The sequence below is a fragment of the Bombyx mori genome, chromosome 24 (genome assembly GCF_030269925.1).
Source record: "Bombyx mori chromosome 24, ASM3026992v2".
NCBI classification, from domain to species: Eukaryota; Metazoa; Arthropoda; class Insecta; order Lepidoptera; family Bombycidae; genus Bombyx; species Bombyx mori.
In genome coordinates this window covers 2,839,824-2,859,569 of record NC_085130.1, presented here as the reverse complement: position 1 = coordinate 2,859,569, position 19,746 = coordinate 2,839,824, and the positions used below count along the sequence as shown (strand labels likewise).

Here is a 19,746-nt window from a genome sequence, read left to right as displayed (position 1 = left end):
TTCGAGGGGGGTGGTGGCATTGCGAAGTCTAAATATGATCTCTGGTAACCACTTAATACTGAGTTGACCGCGAGCTCGTTCACCTAGTTACGCAATAAAAAACGTATTTTTTTTTGCTTTTTCGATGCCATATGGTCCATTAGACGGTGAACGGAGACAGTCGCCCTTGGACATCGGCAACCTGCTAGACACGTTTAGTTAGGAAACATAAAAAAGAAACAAAATGCATTTTATATGTATATATTCGGATTCAATATTTCATTAGCTATTAATTAATTAATACAACTTAAAATTACGTTTTTATTCCTTCTTTAAATTTAAATAATAATATTAATAATAATACACTGACTTTTCGAAAAAAAAAAAAAAAAAACTATCTCTTCGAAACCTTACACGTAATTTAATATCTAAACTATTATTAAAATTAACTATATATAAATTACAATTTCATTACAATTCTCTTTTTAAATTACTAGGATTTATGAAAAAAAAAAAAAAAAACTAAAACAGACAAAAACATCTTTAGAATATTTTTGAAACACATTTTTCGTGTTTACCGCGGGGCAAAAATATAAGGATTATTTTTATTAAAATTACACTCCACGTAAAAAAAAAACACCCTTGCTACAATAATCTTTTTATGAAACATAAAAATTATTTGAAAGGCCCAAAAGAAAATACATAATTAGAAAGATACTTTTCGTCTCCTTACAAACTATTATTATTCACATATACAATCTGAGCGCACACATATACAAAATGAAAAGTCTTCAAATGTTCATTAATATTTATTTACAAAATACATTTAATAACGCGTTGCCTTTTTCTTTAATTTTTCAATCGAATTCTTCACTAAAAATACCTTAAACGTTTATACTTAACTTGATATGACTCCCAAGGTATATTACACAGGCATTCGAAAAAAAGCAAATTAAATATATATGTATTTTTATATTACATTTTTATCACTATATATATATATAGTTATATTTAAAATATAATTATGGCAAAAAAACTCGTTCAATAAAACATTAGGCCTTGTCGATTTAAAAAAAAAAAACGAAATATTAAAAAAAAAAGTAAAAATATTCGATGAAATTTCGTTATTTTGAATTTAGAACAATTCGTTACGGAGGTTTTTTCACTTCCGATTTTTTTTTTTCTTAATTTTTTTTTTTAATTATCCTCCTTGATTGTTTTTCGGGCGTTGGTTTATATGACTTTTGGATGCGCGATCATCGCAATATCAATTGTGATTTCGTTTGGGTGTTGTTAGAAAAAGCATCGTAAAACATTTTGTCGCTTATAGGGAATCTCTTTGTTTCGTAACTGATATACATACGCTTCAAGTTTTCACTGTTCTTCAAATTTAGCGTTGTGTGTGTTACGAAGGACCAAAATAAATATAATAAATAAAGTACTCGAACGCTAAATTTGAACGTACAGTGAAATCGATTTTCGTATATCGATTTTAAAAAACGCCGCCGCGAAAATCGTGATGTTTTTTTTTAGCGGGAACGAAAAAAATAAACCGCTCATTTTTTTTTAAAGTTTATTTACGACCAATGGTTACAAGACCTTATAGCCTAAATAAACCGCTCATTTTCGTCAATGTTGCAAGACCACAAACAAAAAAATTCCCTGTAAACGACAAAGGCATAATATATTTATTTACAATAAAAGACTAGAAATCGCATTAGACCATATTTATTCCGTATTTCTCGGGCGCGAAGTAGCTGTTTCCCGTGTTGGAGAAGTTTGTTATCTGCGTTGCTTGGAGCATGCTCAGATGAGGATTCTGCTGGTTCTCCGGGGACTCGGGACCTGAAGCTAGAATGTTGTGGGACGACCAGCCGGTCGGAGGCGAGGGGTTCCCGAACGACACTTGGTTGTAGAGCTGATTGCTATTGGTGCTTAAGTTGTGGCCGTGGTGTCCTCCGTGGGTCTGGTTCACGGACGTACCGTTGAAGTATTCCATCTACGAATGAAATGACAGTTTTAGACAACAGGATGTAGCGAATATGGAACAGTTTAGGTAAATACGTGAGCCGGTAATGAATAGCGAACGTGACGCGCAAGGTCGTCGACCCCACGCTTCGAGTTGCGTGTTCCATTGCGCGGTTTTTTTTTGCCTTAAATACACGATGGAATCTGTATATAAAGTATTTTTTCAACGTCACTACAGACAAGCAATTTCATAAATGTTTTCAGTATTGTACGCAGTCTAATAACATACTTGCATTCCTATAGCGAAACTGGTGGTAGGACTTCTTGTGAGTCCGCACGGGTAGGTACCAGCACCCTGCCTATTTCTGCCGTGAAGCAGTAATGCGTTTCGGTTTGAAGGGTGGGGCAGCCGTTGTAATTATACTGAGACCTTAGAACTTATATATCAAGGTGGGTGGCGGCATTTACGTTCTAGACGTCTATGGGCTCCAGTAACCACTTAACACTAGGTGAGCCGTGAGCTCGTTGACTCAACTAAGCAATAAAAAAAAGAAGCAGACTTGGCTTTCGATTTGAAGGGTATGACTATACTATACTATTGAGTCGTTAACCTCATGTCCCAAGGTCCTTTAAAAGTATGGTGACAAAAGGACAATTGGTGGTTCCTACCCCGCGTGTCTTTACAATACGCTTCGTATATTTAGTTATTAGAACTGAATCGGTGGGGCAGTAGTTAGCAGTCCCGACCGTTGCGTTGAGAGTCGTGGATTCGATTCCCACGTCGGGCAAACATTCGTGTGATAGACAAGTTTGTTTGCTTTGTCTCTATATATATATATATTTAAACGTATGTAGGTATGTCAGTCTGGTACTCTTAATACGTACCGTACTTTTACTGGTGGTTTACTGCCTATTTCTGCCGTGAAGCAGTAATGCGTTTCGGTTTGAAGGGTGGGGCAGCCGTTGTAACTATACTGAGATCTTAGAACTTGTATCTCAAGGTGGGTGGCGTATTTACGCTGTAGATGTCTATGGGCTCCAGTAACCATTGAACACCAGGTGGGCTGTGAGTTCGTCCACCCATCTAAGCAATAAAAAAAAGAGGGAATCCCAAATTGTTCACACTTATGTATTTGTGTTATGCTTAATATTAGAAGTCTGAATCTAACAAGCCCAAATTCTCACCTGACTTGGATAATAAGGCGAATTGTAAGCACTCTGCCCGTATCCTTGGTGATGATGTGAAGTTGAGTAGCTCCTAATGTAGTCCGAGCTGCCGGGCCAGTGGAAGCTGTTGTAGTTATCCGGGTGGTAAACGTTCCCCGGGCCATTAATGCTCTGGGGGGTGATAGGGGGTGACGGGGTCGTCATGATCGAAGAGTTGGAGCCCAGCGGCGTCAGGTTACCGGTTAAACGGGAGCTGTATTGGTCCTTAACAAGGTTACTGCCGAAGGATTTCTCAGTGTAATCCAATTTGCTGGAATACTCTAGCCTTTTCGGGCTACTGTACAGCTCTTGTTTGGGCGTCACTCCGTAGCCGTGGATGTCTGAGCTCTCCTTCCCGCTCACCCTTGAGTCGTAGTGAGACAACGAGGTCAAGCTGTTCTTGGTCAATGGGGAAGTCTCGTAACTAGATCCGGCCGCTTCCTTCTTACAGATCACGTTAATCGGGGGACTTACTGAAGTCGTGGGCGTTATCGGTAGATTCGGGGAGGAAGTCGTGATCGAGGAGTTTTGGCTCGTCGTCAAGCTCGTGGAGGAGCTCGTCATGGTTTTGGAGGTGGTCGCTTTTGAGGCGGACGTCGAGTTTCCTTTGATGGCGTTGCTCGACGATACGCTGGTTTTCGCACTGGACGACGACTTACTCGTTATCTGAGAGTTAGTTTGCTGTTGTAACTGTTGTCTGCATTTCGCTCTCCGGTTTTTGAACCAGACCTGTTGGCAAAGATTTAATGGGGTTATTATTAATACTTAGAGCGCCTAGAACGTACAGTACCCGACAATAAATGTTGCACATCGATTCTTTGAAAGAGATAATCGGCTAGGAAGTTAATAATAGCGTTATTTTTGTCGATGTGCTTATTGCCGATGTCATGACTTTCAAAACCAATCTGAGCGAGCATTGTCATTATGAATGAATTGTTAGTGAACATTCTCTACTGGTATATAAAAAAAAATGCATCATATAGGTTTTTAGCTTCAAATTAAGTTTTATAAACATAATATTCAATTTCTATTCCAAGGTTGTAAGCCTTTATTGCTGATACTAAACAATGATATTTACACAAAGTAGCAAATTGTTTTAACTTAAATCTAATCTAATACATCGGGTTTCCCGGTTCAGTGATCAGCGTGTCCTGTGACACATAGGCCTCTTCCAGCTGCTTCCATTCTTCTCTATTGCTAGCTTTTCTGGACAAGAAGCACAATTCCACAATTCCAATTCCAAGGTTAGATTTTGTTTTATTAGTCCTTTAAAATTGACATAACTAAAAAAAAAGAAGAAAAGGCAACAAATTACATATCAATTAAACTTCTTTAAGACGTGATCATCAAATTGAACTTGAATCATTTCCTTTTTCCTAAATATGAAATTAAAGACCTAGACATCGTAGTACGGGCATCACTTCCAAGTAGTCCTGGTATAAGTTTAGATAAGACACTTCAGATATAAGTCTCAGTTAGAACTGGAATAGGCAGCGCGGCGATATAAGTTAGGGCTGCCACTGAATGCATTGAACACCCTACGCCATTAGCAACGATCGATTACATTCCGCACACAAAATGATTTGTAGCAGCAGCCCTTGTTCAAATAGTGAGGCACAATAATCGTGCGTGTTTGTCGAAGAGCTTAAATTTGATTTGTAGCTCAGTAGCGGATGTTGGCTCGTAAGCTACCAGATTAATTACAATCATCGACAAGATGATACACTTACCAAGCTTTTTTATTTATTAGTGGTGCCCCGGTAGGCGAAATTCGACTATAATTAATTGAAATTATAAGTTTGTACACTATTATGATTCTTGTCAAAGACTATTAATACTTCTATAATCACAGATTACGCCAAATATTCATAAAGAAAAACAACATTTAATCTACTTATTCTGAATTTGACCACAGACTTTAAAAAATGGTGGTAGGACCTCTTGTGAGTCCGCACGGTTAGGTACCACCGCCCTGCCTATTTCCACCGTGAAGCAGTAATGCGTTTCGGTTTGAAGGGCGGGGCAGCCCGTGTAGCTTTACTGAGACCTTAGAACTTAGATCTCAAGGTGGGTGGCGCATTTACGTTGTAGTTCTCTATGGGCTCCAGCAACCAATAACACCAAGTGGGCTAAGAGCTCGTCCACCCATCTAAGCAGTAAAACAAAACAAAAAGGTTTGCGGGTCATCGATCGTGAATGTCAGAAGATTGTTCCAGAATTCGTGTCTCCCGGGTCTGGTGCGCGACGCGACCCCTAACTCCGTCTATTCGTGACTCGATTTCAATGGTAATGTTCTACAATACGAAAGCTCCGCGTCGCTCGCCGTGCCCGTCGTTGTTCGCATCGGATTACCGCCCCCGACCGATCCACTACATTGTACTAATGAATTAATAACTCTTTGGCGAGTGTAACGACTCGACAGATGGCCGTGCCTAATTTGTATGGAGTCAGCGAAGGTGCGTCTGTGAATGGAGTAAGAGAGACAACAACAAAAAAGTCCCTATGGCACGTTTTAACGGATATATTGACGGAAAGTGGGTCGACGTCAGGTCGATCGTAAAATTCATGTCAAATCCTTGTACAGCATGAGAAAGGATATAACCGACCCCACGTAATGTGGTATTTTTTTATTGCTTAGATGGGTGGACGAGCTCACAGCCCACCTGGTGTTAAGTGGTTACCGGAGCCCATAGACATCTACAACGCAAATGCGCCACCCACCTTGAGATATAAGTTCTAAGGTCTCAAGTATAGTTACAACGGCTGCCCTGCCCTTCAAATCGAAACGCATTACTGCTTCACGGCAGAAATAGGCAGGTGGTACCTACCCGCGGGGTCTCACAAGAGGTCCTACCACCAGTATAAGAGCGAGAAGTATAAAGGTAGGTCTAATTGGCCGATTCGTTGCCGTTATCAGGATCGGATAAGCAAACTAACTGTAATAGTTTCCCTAATAAATAAACTGGTATGGTATCACAGAATAGCAACACGCTTCTTCTCGTAGATAGTCGTTAGGTTATTAAGAGATTCCCTGGAGAATTCCCAGGACTATTATCGCCAATAGGGATTTATCTAAGAGCACTTTGAGAATGATAGAGAATAATACAGGTAACCCTCATATAACACGGCAAGATACGTTCCTACAGAGTTCTGTGTTGTGTGAAACCGCGTTATATGAGTCTAGAAGCCGCTACATAAAGGAGAGTAATTTTTCTGAATGTAACATCTCAACTATACTATATATGATTTACCTATGGCTGATAAATAATAAGCAGTACAATTTCGGTTATTCCCACATATTGGGTGTTTATAGTGCATAATCGATGTAATCTATATATATCTATATATTAATACGTGAAGCAAAAACTTTGTATCCCTTTTTACGAAAATTGCGCGGACGGAGGAGTATGAAATTTTACACACTTATAGAGAATATAGAGAAGAAGTGCACAATGCTAATATTTTTTTTAAATAATGCATAAAAGATACATTAAATCAATAAAGAAAACATTACACACACTACATACCATGTATTTGACGCACACACGCATCGATATATTACCACCACACACGCATGCATACTATTTATTGTCAAACTTTTGTTCTTGACGTCTGTTGTCAAATTGAGAATAGAATATGGTTTGTCTTTGTTAATATTATTTAAAGTGTAGTTTTGGCGAAATTTGTGATTAATTTGTAATTACTGGCGGTTGGGCGGCTTGTGGGCTCGCCCGGATAGGTACCTCCACTCCGCCTATTTCAACGGTGATGCAGTAATGCGGTTCTAAGGGTGGGGCACTCAATCTACTATAGAACTGAGACTTAGAACTTTTTTATGATTGAAGGATTACTGGTGGCCCAGAGGTCTTTCCAGTTGCACCAGGACAGTTGGGCGAGCAAAGGTTCAGCCAGGAGGGGTGGGATTTGCTAGGGAGGGTGGGGTGGTAAAATCAAAGAAATCCGCTGAACCTAGCTTCTTGGGATCCTCCAAAAAGTCCACAGAAAAAGTCTCAGTAAATGACCACCATTTTACTGAGATTATATTTCACACCATATCATCTCATCTCATTTTATTTCATTTCACTTTAAACCTATTATCAATTTTAATAAAAAGAAGAATATAAATTAAAATAAGACTTGACCTAAAGACTTACCTGGTCATAATATCCCTTAAAAAAAAATATTTTTGGTTTTCTTTTTTTTAACTTTTTTTACAAAAATTTCCGAAATAAGTCACAATTCAATTAAATCGAAAAATATGGATTAACTTTGATGTGCGCTAATAAGACGCGAGATTATTTTTTTCATCTATTGTGCCCCGCGTTGAAGATCAAAACACGCCAATTAGTAGCCGCGGGGGCGGTATCAGATAGCGGGTGCCCCGAACTCAGCTCGCCTAATGAAATTGATGTCAGCGTTTTTTTTTTTGTTTGCGCGGAATATAGCAAAGGGTTTGTGAATAAAGGATTTTTTCTCTCTAGATAATTTTGTGCGTCATTTATTTCTATGAGATTGTTGTTGATTGGGTTACTAATCAAACATGACCTGCTTTGCTGGTCGATTTCTGGTTCGACTTTTTTTTTATTGCTCTTTTAGGCAGACGAGCATACGGCCGACCTGATGGTGAGTGGTTACAATCGACCATGGACTTCGGCAATGCCAGAGGCAGAGCCAAGCCGCTGCCTACCGCTTAGTACTCTCACACTGTCATAGCGCTCGGGAAACACCGTGGAGGGACTTCTCACCCGCTAGCGTAATCTGAAGATTTAGTGCCAATTTCAGCAGTACAGTGCAGTGGGTGGACAATTACTCAGTATCAGAGAGGCAGTGAACGGTTTTAACAAAATACACTTTCTTATAGCAATCTTTAAAAAAAAGCCAACACTCAAAATAGGTAAGTGAATCGAGAAAATTATCCATTTTGTAAAACAAAGATGGCGCTCATTCGTGCGCAACTCCTAAATCGTTCGAAGTTCAAAAAATCCGGACTCGACAACGCCATTCCGCGCTAATGCCATAACCGTGTTATTCGCAATTGAACGTTTGAACGAATTAGATCAATCATTTCACTCGGGTGTAACTCTGTTTTATCTTTGATTCGTTATATAATTTATGCTCTTTCGTAGTTAATAGTATTTTTTTTTTTAAGAAGTCACGATTAAGGGGTTTTCGGGACCTTTCCAGTTAAAACGAAGTTTATTTGTAAAATTTAATTGTGCCTACCTCTCGCGTATGCCGAAGTTTAAATCCGTCAGATTCATAAATATTTCAAGTTTACCCAAATGAAAATTTTCAAAAACACTATTTTACTTTATCGTTGTTTATCGTACCTATTCTAGTGACCTCAAGGGATCACACTAGATTCAGCGAACGAGTAGATTAGCTCAAGGGGCTCTAACCTGGCGAATTTGCTAACACTAGCCCTAGCGAGAACGCGACCCACTGAAGAATCTCATTGAAAGATTATTGGTGGCCCGGAGGCCTTTTCAGTTTCACCAGGACAGGTGGGCGAGCAAAGGCTCAGCCAGGAGGGGTGAGATTTGGTAACAGCTGGCCGAGCGCTTCCGAAGGATACCTAACAGCTTAAGGGCAGCTGATTCGCCAATGCGTCTAATACTGCCGGATGATTATGATCAGGACATGAAACCGTCTTTTTATTTCATGAAAATCTGTCCAATTTAATTCTACAAACACAAATACGCTTTTAAAGTCGCGAACCAATTTTGTTTGGATATATATTTCTCTTAGATACCCTCTCAATGGTGGTCTGGTTTTACACTGTCATTTTAATTCCATAGATTATCATGATAAAAGCCCTTTTTATTTTTGATTATGCGCTTACGTCATTAATAATAATCTCTTCTAAATCTATCGAGTGATTTTTGATAAGAACTTAAATAGCATTATGATTGATTGAGGCAGTGATGTGTGAAATAATTGATCTAAAATATTTTGTGAAGGGGCGTCACTAATTCTTTTTTTAAACCTTCATCGCTTTTCTTTTTAGTTAAATGACGCTCAAGGAAGATTGAATACCAGTGCAACGGTATATAATGTTGACAGAGTTTATTTTGTACACGACCAAAATTGTGTTGCCAGCTCTCATCTGTGTTCCTTAAATTTCGGGAAAAATCAAACATCGTTTTACTTTTACTTTATAACATTTTTAGAGGAGATACATGACTTCTGAAGGTTTTGTTTCTGACCGTGTTCTTTGTAGAGATATTAGATGGTAGAATATTGCCAACATCACGGTAAGCTGTTACAAGATCCAATACCAAATGCAACATGAACACTAACGCTGAGACATAAGAATCAAAATTACATTTGTTTTTTTTTTTATTGCTTAGATGGGTGGAGAGCTCACAGCCCACCTGGTGTTATGTGGTTACCTGGAGCCCTTAGACATCTACAACGTAAATGCGCCACCCACCTTGAGATATAAGTTCTAAAGTCTCAGTATAGCTACAACGGCTGTCCCACCCCTCAAACCGAAACGCATTACTGCTTCACGGCAGAAATAGGCGGGGCGGTGGTACCTACCCGTGCGGACTCACTAGAGGTCTTACCACCAGTAAGGTGTTTCTATCCTACCCTTAAAACTAGTACCGCCGCCTCTTATTATTTATTAATAACTTTGTCCAGGTCGAAGAATACTGAACTACTTTCACTGGGCGAATACTCTTGACCTTTTTAGGGACAGAGAAAGTTCTCATTGCGGAATGAATATCTTTTGGCTTAAGACACAGCAGTAGTCGAGTCGACATGTAAGTTAACCTATAGACACAACCCTTTGAGTTCTCTGCCGGATCCTCTCAGTGGGTCGCGATTACGATCTGGTGGTAGTTTCAGCGATGCACTGCTCTTGCTAGGGCTAGTGTTAGCAGTCTCTCAGATTGAGCCCGGGGGCTCACCTACAGGTCTACATAAAGTTGGAATAGCCTCTTAGGCTACCAACGATGGCTGAGCCGAATCCTGAGAAGGAATTTGCATGAGTCCCTATATGAGACGTCCGTGAGCTCGCAAGTTAAGTTGAAGCCAAAATGCGCCTGGAGGTAACTAGCTTAGACTAAAGATAGCTAAGAAAAAAAAGATGTGTGGTGTCGTGAGACACCGGATAGGAACGAAGTTCCTTATTATAAAAATATTAATTTTAAGTTCTATTAGAGGTATAAAGAAAACAAAACTGGAAGTTTCGCAACAACCCACGGTCATTCGGTAACGTGCGAACTTATTGTGGTACACTTCATTCACGGTTGTTTACATAAGAGTTAGTGTATTGCGCAAACGAACGCTCTGAGATCGTGGTCAATGAATGATAAAAAATTATTTATTTTTGGTACGTTATTACAAAGTTAAGTCGTACACTGTGTGCATTACTAATAAAAATCTTACGTTACGGACGTTTTTTCCCGGTTAGGGTACCTCTCCGCATCGTCCCATAAGGAACTTCGTTCCAAAAAATTAGTCGAAGATGATTTCCTACTCGCCATAATACCTGCAGACTGGATCAATTTCGGGTTCTAGTTTGTGCCTCTTTAACCGAGTTCCCAATAATGACATTACAATCCTTAAGATAAAAGGACTCAGGCTTAGAATTAGGTATTTAAATGGATTTCCACGAAGACATTTCTATTTCTGCCTACCTGCACTCTAGATTCTGGAAGGTTTATCTTCAGCGCGACCTCCTCCCTCATGAAGATGTCAGGGTATCGCGTCTTCCCGAACAATGCTTCGAGTACGTCCAGCTGAGCTCTCGTGAAGGTAGTCCTTTCTCTGCGCTGTTTCCTGGGGTTCACTCCTGTGGACAAAGGTTATCTCGATTTATTCATAAGTCGCCACGGCCCAAAGGATATTTTCCTACCTATCTTGATAACCTTGAGAGGCTATTTCAACTTCACCCTAACGTGTAGATGAGCTCACCGCAAACCGGAGTGTTGCTAACACTGGCTCTAGCAAGAGCAGTGCTTCGCAGAATCTACGACCGGATCGGAAACGCGACCCACTGAGAAGATCCGGCGAAAAACTTAGTGGGCTGTATCTATGGGTTAGTTTACTCGTCGAGCCCTTCGTCGCAAGCGACGGGTTCGGCGAGGACGATGACTAGTTATAGAATAAGAGGTAAGGTGTACTCTATGGGAATGTGCTGGTGTTTGAATCCCGCAAGCGGGTACCAATTTTTCTAATGAAATACGTACTTAACGAATGCTCACGATTCACTTTCACGGTGAAGGAATAAATAACATCGTGTAATAAAAATTTAAATCGCATGTAATTTACATGATTCCTGGTGGTATAATAAGGTACCACCACCTTGCCTATTTCTTCGAGGAAGCTGCCATAGGTTTTCAGCTATAGATTTCCTCTAAAGGCTCTAGTAAATCCAGTACCGTTTTATGTCTTATTTTTTGTAACACGCTTTTCATTAAGTTGCTTTTTAGCACGCTTTTATGTTTGTTTGTGTGTTGCACGTCATTTTCGTCGATGTCAAAACGTCTTATTAACGTGAAATTTCGCGCTCGCATCGAGTACCGATGATGATACAATAGTTTTATAACTTAAAGCTCTAATATCCTGACCGGTATCGAGAGAATAGAAAAAAAATTAAATTAATTTTCAGTTCGGTTTATCTAAGCGTTGGTTTTGTATTTGAACTGCGTGTATCTCTATATATAAAAACGAATTGCTGTTCGTTAGTCTCGCTAAAACTCGAGAACGGTTGGACCGATTTGGGTAAATTTGGTCTTGAATTATTCGTGGAGGTCCAGAGAAGGTTTAAAAGGTAGATAAATATGAAAATGATCGGAATTAAATAAAAATATAATAATAATTTTGTTTTTCCTTTGACGTGTCCCCCGTCGGATCGATTCTTTTTGTTTGTTTTAAGTTTATTTTATACAAAAGTCTTTTATTTATCGATTGCGGCACTACGAAGTCTGCCGGGTCAGCTAGTAAATAATAAAAAACAGGTGCACTGCGCGTACGTACGCCCGTCAATATATCTAATTACATCGAGATAATAAAATTAATAAGTTTACACACGTAGCGATGTTTGTAATTAGGCGGACCGGTGTTTGAACCACGGATATGCTAATTGAACGAAGCCTGCGTTTGATAGTCTACCGATAGTGAGGACTTGGCGCAATATTTTAGTATTTGTGTCCAATAGTTAGGGCGTATAGTCTGGACGTTTTGGAGTGGTCCACAATCCACTTAACGGTGATCGGATTCAGCGGACATAACTTCTTGGGTGTTCGAAGAGCCAATTATTGCGTGAGCCGTGTTAGCTCAGTTTGATTCGCGGGTTCATATGAAACTATAACAAGAAAATGATTTGGGTTAATTAAAATGTATAGAAATCTTTATCTATACTTCTATACTAATATTATAAAGAGGAAAGATTTGTTTGTTTGTATTGAATAGGCTCCGAAACTAATGAACCGATTTAAAAAATTCTTTCAATGTTTGGAAGCTATACTATTCCCGAGTGACATAGGCTATAATTTTTTTTGAAAAAAAAATAGGGTTCCTTACTAAAACTCCAATAATGTAACCCAAGGTGTAAAAAATTACCTAAAATATTCTTTACATCGCGTGCCCTGCGAAAACTATTGATGATAGAATAAAATAATATACTACGACTTTGTAGAACACATTATTATTTACAAGAAGTGTCGCGACGGCATTTGTCTAACTGTTATAGTTATGCCGCAATAAGTGTTCTTTTATTTTAAAAAATAAAACAACGTCAGATATTGTTGAAATTTTTGTTAAAGACCCGAGCAGAGCCGGAGCGGGCCGCTAGTATATGTATATATAAAAGAGAATGTACGTGTGTATGTTTTTTCACTTAAAACTCGAGAACCGTTATCCCAATTGATATGTAACTTTACAAATATACAAGTTCCGAACAACAACATTTGGCCGTCGGCAATACCGAGCAATAATACCCGCTTTGTGAAAGATCTTCGTTTTGTCGTTATTTTCAAATACATAATTACCATCCACGTCAAACCAACATCCTACATCGGTACAAAAACAAACATTGTTTTCAGCGGATTAAGGTTCGTTTTTGTTTACCGTAAGCATTTAAACATAAAAGTTAATTTTAATGTAGGATTGGTAAGAACGGAACTAGTTTGCCAATAGTGCCCACTGAGTTTCTCGCCGGATCTTCTCAGTGGGTCGCGTTTTCGATCCGGTGGTAGATTCTGCGAAGCACGGCTCTTGCTAGGGCCAGTGTTAGCAGCACTCCGGCTTGAGCCCTCACTTACACGTTAGGGAGAAGCTGATAAGCACAGCATTTTCAAAAGCATTAGCACATAAAGATGTGGCTAATGCTTTTGAAAAGTTTTTCTCTGACATTCCAGTTTCAACTACCACTTCTCTAAATTCATCCCCCACAGCAGCTGAAATATTATTGCATAAACATGTCAACAAATGTAATGAAATTTTTAAATTTAAGGAAATTAATTCAAGCAATATAATAAAAAGTTTTAATAGCCTTAATGTAAAAAATACAGCTGACTTGTGGGGAATATCAGTAAAGGTTTTGAAGTCTGTAATAGACATTATTGCTCCTCATCTTGTTAGTATTTTTAATGATTGTATTAAGTGTGGTGTATTTCCTGACTTAATGAAACATAGTAAAGTGATTCCTCTTTTTAAATCTGGTAGTACTGATGACCCCTCTAACTATAGACCTATTTCAGTACTCCCTACGTTGAGTAAAATCTTTGAAAAAATAATTTTGACACAACTTTTAGAACATTTTAATTCAAATAACCTGCTTCATAATAAACAATTCGGGTTTACCAGGGGTCGCTCTACAACTGATGCAGGTGCTTATCTAGTCAAAAATATTTTTAAATCTTGGGAGGAATCACATGATTGTCTTGGAATTTTCTGTGACTTATCCAAAGCATTTGACTGTGTTGAACATGAAACATTGGTGAGGAAACTACATCACTGTGGTATTAGGGATGGTGCATTGGAACTTATTACTTCCTATTTATCAGGACGGATACAAACAGTAGATGTGAAAGGTAATAGATCTTCAGGTACCTTGTTGAAAATGGGTGTACCTCAGGGTTCCATTTTGGGTCCTTTTTTATTTCTAATATATATAAACGATTTACCTAGTTTTATTGAGTCCCGACACGAGGTCGTATTATTCGCAGATGATACATCTTTATTATTTAAAATTAAACGACAATTACAAGTCTATGACGAAGTGAGTGATGCGATTTCGTGTGTGGTTCATTGGTTCCGTATCAATAACCTATTATTGAATAGTAAGAAAACTAAATGTATTAAATTTACTTTAAAATGTATTAAACCATCTTTAAATGTGAGACAAGTGGATAGTGATGTAATTGTTTCTGAGGAATCATTGGAGCTTGTTGAGTCAACCGTATTTCTTGGTATAACAGTGGACTCCAAACTGCAATGGGGACCTCATATTCATAAATTGGCGAGTAAGCTCTGCTCTACAGCATACGCAGTAAAAAAAATTAGAATGTTAACAAACGCGGACACGGCTCGTTTAGTTTACTTTAGTTACTTCCACAGTGTCATGTCCTATGGCATTTTGCTATGGGGCAATGCGGCCGATGTAGAAACGATATTTATTCTGCAGAAAAGAGCTATACGCGCTATTTATAACATGCACTCAAGGGAATCCCTGAGGGAGAAATTTAAAGAAATTAAAGTTCTCACTATGCCATCCCAGTACATTTTTGAAAATTTGATGTATGTTCGTAAACATATTGAGGAGTTTCCTAAAAAGTCGGACATACATAATAGAAATACTAGGAACAAACACAAGCTTGTTGTGCCGATGAGTAGGTTACATAAGATACGAAATTCATTCGGGTGTTTGTCTGTGCGCCTGTACAACAAAATCCCACAAGATGTTCAGAACCTACATATACATAGGTTTAAGAAAACTGTTAAAGAACATCTGTGCAATAAAGCTTACTATAAAGTCAATGATTAATCAAATCAAAATCAAATCAAAAAAGTTTTATTCAACATAAATGAAAGTACATACTTGTTGAACGTCAAAAGAACTACCGCCAATTCACAAGAACTAGCCTCCGTCCTGAGAAGAATTGGCAAGAAACTCAGCGGGCATGTTTTTTTTTTTTTTTTTAATATTAGATTTTTATTTTTATTTGAAATTTTTTTTTTTTTTTTTTAAATATTCATATTACAATAAGTAATTATAACATAACAATTTTACAATATTGAAATTCCCGGAGCGAGCAACTCATTCCCACTTTGTGCAATCTTCTAGATAATCATTGACTTTATAGTAAGCTTTATTGCACAGATGTTCTTTAATAGTTTTCTTAAACCTATGTATATGTAGGTTCTGAACATCTTGTGGGATTTTGTTGTACAGGCGCACAGACAAACACCCGAATGAATTTCGTATCTTATGTAACCTACTCATCGGCACAACAAGCTTGTGTTTGTTCCTAGTATTTCTATTATGTATGTCCGACATCTTAGGAAACTCCTCAATATGTTTACGAACATACATCAAATTTTCAAAGATGTACTGGGATGGCATAGTGAGAACTTTAATTTCTTTAAATTTTTCCCTCAGGGATTCCCTTGAGTGCATGTTATAAATAGCACGTATAGCTCTTTTCTGCAGAATAAATATCATTTCTACATCGGCCGCATTGCCCCATAGCAAAATGCCATAGGACATGACACTGTGGAAGTAACTAAAGTAAACTAAACGGGCCGTGTCCGCATTTGTTAACATTCTAATTTTTTTTACTGCGTATGCTGCAGAGCTAAGCTTACTCGCCAATTTATGAATATGAGGTCCCCAATGCAGTTTGGAGTCCACTGTTATACCAAGAAATACGGTTGACTCAACAAGCTCCAATGATTCCTCAGAAACAATTACATTACTATCTACTTGTCTCACATTTAAAGATGATTTAATACATTTTAAAGTAAATTTAATACATTTCGTTTTCTTACTATTCAATAATAGGTTATTGATACGGAACCAATGAACCACACACGAAATCGCATCATTCACTTCGTCATAGACTTGTAATTGTCGTTTAATTTTAAATAATAAAGATGTATCATCTGCGAATAATACGACCTCGTGTCGGGACTCAATAAAACTAGGCAAATCGTTTATATATATTAGAAATAAAAAAGGACCCAAAATGGAACCCTGAGGTACACCCATTTTCAACGTGGTGCCTGAAGATCTATTTCCTTTCACATCTACTGTTTGTATCCTTCCTGATAAATAGGAAGTAATAAGTTCCAATGCACCATCCCTAATACCATAGTGATGTAGTTTCCTCACCAATGTTTCATGTTCAACACAGTCAAATGCTTTGGATAAGTCACAGAAAATTCCAAGACAATCATGCGATTCCTCCCAAGATTGAAATATATTTTTGATTAGATAAGCATCTAGAAGATTGCACAAAGTGGGAATGAGTTGCTCGCTCCGGGAATTTCAATATTGTAAAATTGTTATGTTATAATTACTTATTGTAATATGAATATTTAAAAAAAAAAATATTTAAAATAAAAATAAAAATCTAATATATAAAAAAAAAAAAAAAAAACATGCCCGCTGAGTTTCTTGCCAATTCTTCTCAGGACGGAGGCTAGTTCTTGTGAATTGGCGATAGTTCTTTTGACGTTCAACAAGTATGTACTTTCATTTATGTTGAATAAAAAATTTTTGATTTGATTTGATTTGATATAGCCTCTCAAGGCTATCAGCATAGATAGGAAGAAAAAAAGGAACGTATAAAAAGAGTGTGGAACGGAGCGCTAAGATGTGAGTGAGAGAAAATGGTAAGAAAGAGAAAAAAGAATGACAGAGAAAAGGAAGATGGCGGCGAAGACGATCGAATGATCAGGGCATAAAAAAGGTATCAATTAATTATTAATTATTAAAATAGGGAAGATTTGCGAAGAGAACAGTGAAATAGCCTTATTTTATGCGCTACGATCCTAATTCTTCATTCTTAACTTCGTTTGTATGAGAATCATACAAACGAAGTTCTTCGTTTGTATCAGAAACGTTTGTATGAGAGTAACTTCGTTTGTATCAGAAACGTTTGTATGAGAATCATTTTGAAATCAACATCATCTGACGTATTAAGCATGACACCGACTCATGTTTAATACATCAATTTATAATAATAACTTTATTCTTAATTTATTATCTCGTTCCGAATTTTGACATCGACAACATTAAAATAATGTTCATCATTATCTATTCTAAGTGGTCCAATTCTACAGCAGAACGTATTTTTAGTATTTACGAGAGTATAATATTTATGTGTCAAGTCGTAAAAAAGTTACGTATAAAATTATTGTTTGTGCCAATCGTCTAGTGTTGGGACATAATTGGACGTGATAATGTAAAAAAGACGGAAGCATATATTTTTTTGTTGTAACGAATTTTTTCATTGTCTTCCCCGGTCACCGTCGTCGACGAACCCGTCGCTTGCGGCGAAGGGCTCGACGAGTAAATTAACCCATAGACACAGCCCACTGAGTTTCTCGCAAGAACCTTCTCAGTGGGTCGCGTTTCTGATCCGGTGGTAGATTCTGCGAAGCACTGCGCTTGCTAGAGCCAGTGTTAGCAACACTCCCGGTTTGAGCCCTGTGAGCTCACCTACTACTTCGGTGAATCTAGAAAAACCCCTTGAGGTTACTAGATTAGGTAGGAAAAAAAATTTGTCTTCGACAGATTAATTCACAGCCCAGTAATTCTTAAGTGATGTCTGAGGGGCGAGTACGAATGACTATTGAAAAAGTATTCGTATTGATATCGAGAAAAATGTATAGTATTTAAACAGCGCCCCTACCGTCCGTAAAACATTTTTTTTTAGGATTGAAGGATTACTGTTGGCCCGGAGGCCTTTCCAGTTTCACCAGGACAGGTGGGCAAGCAAAGGCTCAGCCAGGAGAGGTGGAATTTGCTAACAGCTGCTCGAGCGCCTCCGAAGGAGACCTAACAACTCAAGAGCAACTGCTTCGCGAATGAATCTACTACCGGATCGGAATCGCGACCCGCTGAGAAGATCCGGCGAGAAACTCAGCGAGCTGATTCATGGGTTAGGTAGCACGTCGAATTCTTTGCCGAGTTCGACGAGTACGGTTACCGGGGCCCCTACTCCTAGTGTTAGGGCTGAAGGTGTCTGATGCAAAGGTTATTGGATCTGATGGATCCGTAAGGACGTGTCTAGGGCGTCGACGGTGACTGGCTCCTGCGTGATCAGGATTCGGGGAGTAGTCAGCGGCGGCAATGATAAGGCGATTATCCTGACGCATAGCCCGTAAAATACTACGACTTATTACAAATACTACTAAAGTCAACAAAATACAATATAACCGAATTTCTAATATAAAAAAGTTCCTTATAACGAAAAAAAAATAATTAAGTAATAACACAAAAACTTTCACGGTTTTTATTTGATAATACAATTCATCAACGCATCGGTTCTATCGAATTAAAACGATTTGTGGAACGATAAGAAGAGAAAATACAATAAAAGCTTTAAGCTCTTTTGAAGCTCTAAATTGCTTGATTGATTGTTTTATGGTTGTTATAAAGGGGTATCCAATGGCGGAAGACCGCGGCGGTGATTAGGCGTAACGGATTCGATAAGAAGGCAAACAAGTTTGATACTTTGATAATGTGATTTACATAGATTTGAATATTTTTTTTTTATTGCCCTTGTAGGCAGACGAGCATACGGCCCACCTGATGGTGAGTGGTTACCGTCGCCCATGGACTTCAGCAATGCCAGGGGCAGAGCCAAGCCGCTGCCTACCGAAACTACACTCAGTCAATCTCAATTTAAGATTTATGGTTACAATAGCAACCCGCCCTCGCTTCGCTTCGGAAACTGTAATTTATTATTGATTTCTCCACTATTTAATGGATGTTATTATACATATAAACCTTCCTCTTCAATCACTCTATCTATTAAAACAAAACCGCATCAAAATCCGTTGCGTAGTTTTAAAGATTTAAGCATACATAGGGACAGAGAAAGCGACTTTGTTTTATACTATGTAGTGATGAATAAATGAAGATTTGAAATTATTTTATGAATAAAATTGATAATTTCAGTTTTGCTGTAGATAATATTTAGTTTCAATTGTTCTAAGTTAATCAGAAAACAATGTTTATTCAATAAATAATACCAATCGTATTGCAGGTTTGCATTTCGAATTTTGCAGATTTTTTTTATTGCTTAGATGGGTGGACGAGCTCACAGCCTACCTGGTGTTAAGTGAGTAAGTAAGTAAGAAAGTGGTTACTGGAGCCCATAGACATCTACAACATAAATGCACCACCCATCTTGAGATATAAGTTCTAAGGTCTCAGTATAGTTACAACGGCCGCTCCACCCTTCAAACCGAAACGCATTACTGCTTCACGGCAGAAATAGGCAGGGTGGTGGTACCTACCCGCGCAGACTCACAAGACGTCCTACTATTAGTGATTCGACAGTCGCTATGAGCATTCTTCAAGGTCATTGGCTTCACCCGCCGGTTGATTTCAAATTGCGTTACATCGCG

General features: G+C 38.3%; 1 protein-coding gene across 2 annotated transcripts in view; it reads right to left on the bottom strand.

Annotated features, from left to right (window-relative positions):
- Window positions 1-224: 224 nt before the first annotated feature.
- Window positions 225-19,746, bottom strand: part of LOC100431171 (orthodenticle) — a 99,069-nt gene continuing 79,547 nt past the window's right edge. Inside the window, exons 3-5 of one of the 2 annotated variants that reach the window (XM_062675510.1) lie at window positions 10,800-10,954; window positions 3,133-3,882; window positions 225-1,978 (exon numbers count right to left, since the gene is read on the bottom strand). In XM_062675510.1, coding sequence (XP_062531494.1) covers window positions 1,697-1,978; window positions 3,133-3,882; window positions 10,800-10,954 — 1,187 coding nt within the window. In that variant the 3' untranslated portion in view covers window positions 225-1,696. 2 annotated transcript variants of the gene reach the window in all.